This window comes from Austrofundulus limnaeus, unplaced genomic scaffold (genome assembly GCF_001266775.1).
Source record: "Austrofundulus limnaeus strain Quisiro unplaced genomic scaffold, Austrofundulus_limnaeus-1.0 Scaffold176, whole genome shotgun sequence".
NCBI classification, from domain to species: Eukaryota; Metazoa; Chordata; class Actinopteri; order Cyprinodontiformes; family Rivulidae; genus Austrofundulus; species Austrofundulus limnaeus.
Window position 1 is genome coordinate 413,185 of NW_013952578.1, and position 1,600 is coordinate 414,784.

At 40.9% G+C, this 1,600-nt stretch overlaps 1 protein-coding gene across 2 annotated transcripts in view; it reads left to right on the forward strand.

Moving 5' to 3' along the window:
• The window catches only part of lnx1 (ligand of numb-protein X 1), a 90,839-nt gene that overhangs the window by 56,581 nt on the left and 32,658 nt on the right, over window positions 1-1,600 (forward strand). For both annotated transcript variants that reach the window (XM_014017755.1, XM_014017756.1), the window contains one exon: window positions 644-799. In XM_014017755.1, coding sequence (XP_013873209.1) covers window positions 644-799 — 156 coding nt within the window. The remainder of the gene's footprint in view (window positions 1-643; window positions 800-1,600) is intronic.

The window sequence follows — 1,600 nt, forward strand, 5'->3', positions numbered from 1 at the left end:
GTGTTGTGCTTTTAACATCAGTACTAAACTCTAATAACTATAATTTTCTTCAATAGGATTTATCAAAAAGGAAAGTCTTCAAAATGATTTTTTTCTGAAATGTGAATTTGTTTTCTAAAATGCAAATTTGTTTTCTGAAATGTAATTTTGTTTTTGAAATGTAAATTTGTTTCAGAACATGTAAAAGTGTTTCAGATTTTGTAATTTTGTTTTGCACCTCCAGGCCACCGTAAAACCCTAATTTCTAATGTCAAATTCTGACAGGTAACTACAGTCTCTAAAACAAAACGTATCTTTTTATTCTTGCACAATCCTTTATATTATGTTTTTATTAGTAGTCATGTCATTGCTAGTTAGTGGTAATTTCTTTTTTTGTGCATTTTCTATAGTTTGTAGTGTGTGAACCTCTGTACTGATGCTGCTGTGACAACTGAATTTCCCCTCGGCGGGACAGTAAAGGCTTTTTCTATTCTATTTTATACAGGTATTTCAGCTTTCCACCAGTATCATTGCAACATGTTTACTCAAGTCTTTTTCCAGAAGAGCTTTAGCACTGCCTGACGTAGACTCAGGCATGTCTGGGCATGTTTCGAGTGAGGAAGTCTATAAAGACCTTCTCCTCTTCCCTCTRTCTCCTTTGCAGTCAGAAATTTCGACCGGTCTTCTGTGAGGAGCCGCTCCTTCAGGAGACTGAATCGAGCCTTCAGTGTTCTACGGAGGACCAAGAGTGGCACCGCAGTCAGCAATGAGACATCTGAGGAGAGGGATAATGCCAGAAACTCCAGTGTGCCACGGGAAAGTATGGATTCAAGCTTTTACATTCATCCTTTTGTTACCTAAAGGGTTTTTGGAAAGGGTTCCAGAGAGAGCAAAAAGTGTACGTGTGCAAGCATGCATGCATGTGTGTGTGTTTCCACAAGTTTTTATTTGCAGCGTTCCCTCAGCTCTGCCAGAAAAGTGACATGACTCGGGCCTCGTGCTGCAAAAGCAGCACATGTTTTTTTAATAATTTAGCTGCAGGTTGCATAAGTGTGTTGGTGCATCACTACAGACAGACGAGGAGGGAGCGTTGCAGCCTGCTGTTCTACATTCTACATGATATTGTATAAGATCAGATGATAAATGAATGGGGAGTGGATGATTCTCAGACATCACTAAAGAGGTTGAGTTAAATTAAATATTCATTGCATGCTGCTGGAGCGACAGACAGATAAATGAAATATGGACATAGACAGAAAAGGTCATTTAAAGCAGATAGTGAATAGTGGAGACATCATTTACAGGAAAGTCAATGATTCAAAAAGAATTTTACAGCAAAAGACACTCTGGCCAAAACTAAGCTGCCACCAGGGTTTTTGTGCTATGATGTGAGGTTGCTGCAGGTGGTCAGGTCTTGGTTCAGCAARGTTGGTTACGTATTGTAACCCCAGATTCTATGAGTGTAAGCGCAGCCCTCTAAGGCTATCGCAGATGGGTACCCCCGTGCGCGTACGCGCATTCTGAAGAGCCAATAGTCCACGCCCACGTCACGTGGGCCTCACCTCGGTCTGTATAAAAGGGGAGGACCTGAGTTCAGCTCCCGATAGCTTACTTTTTCTTC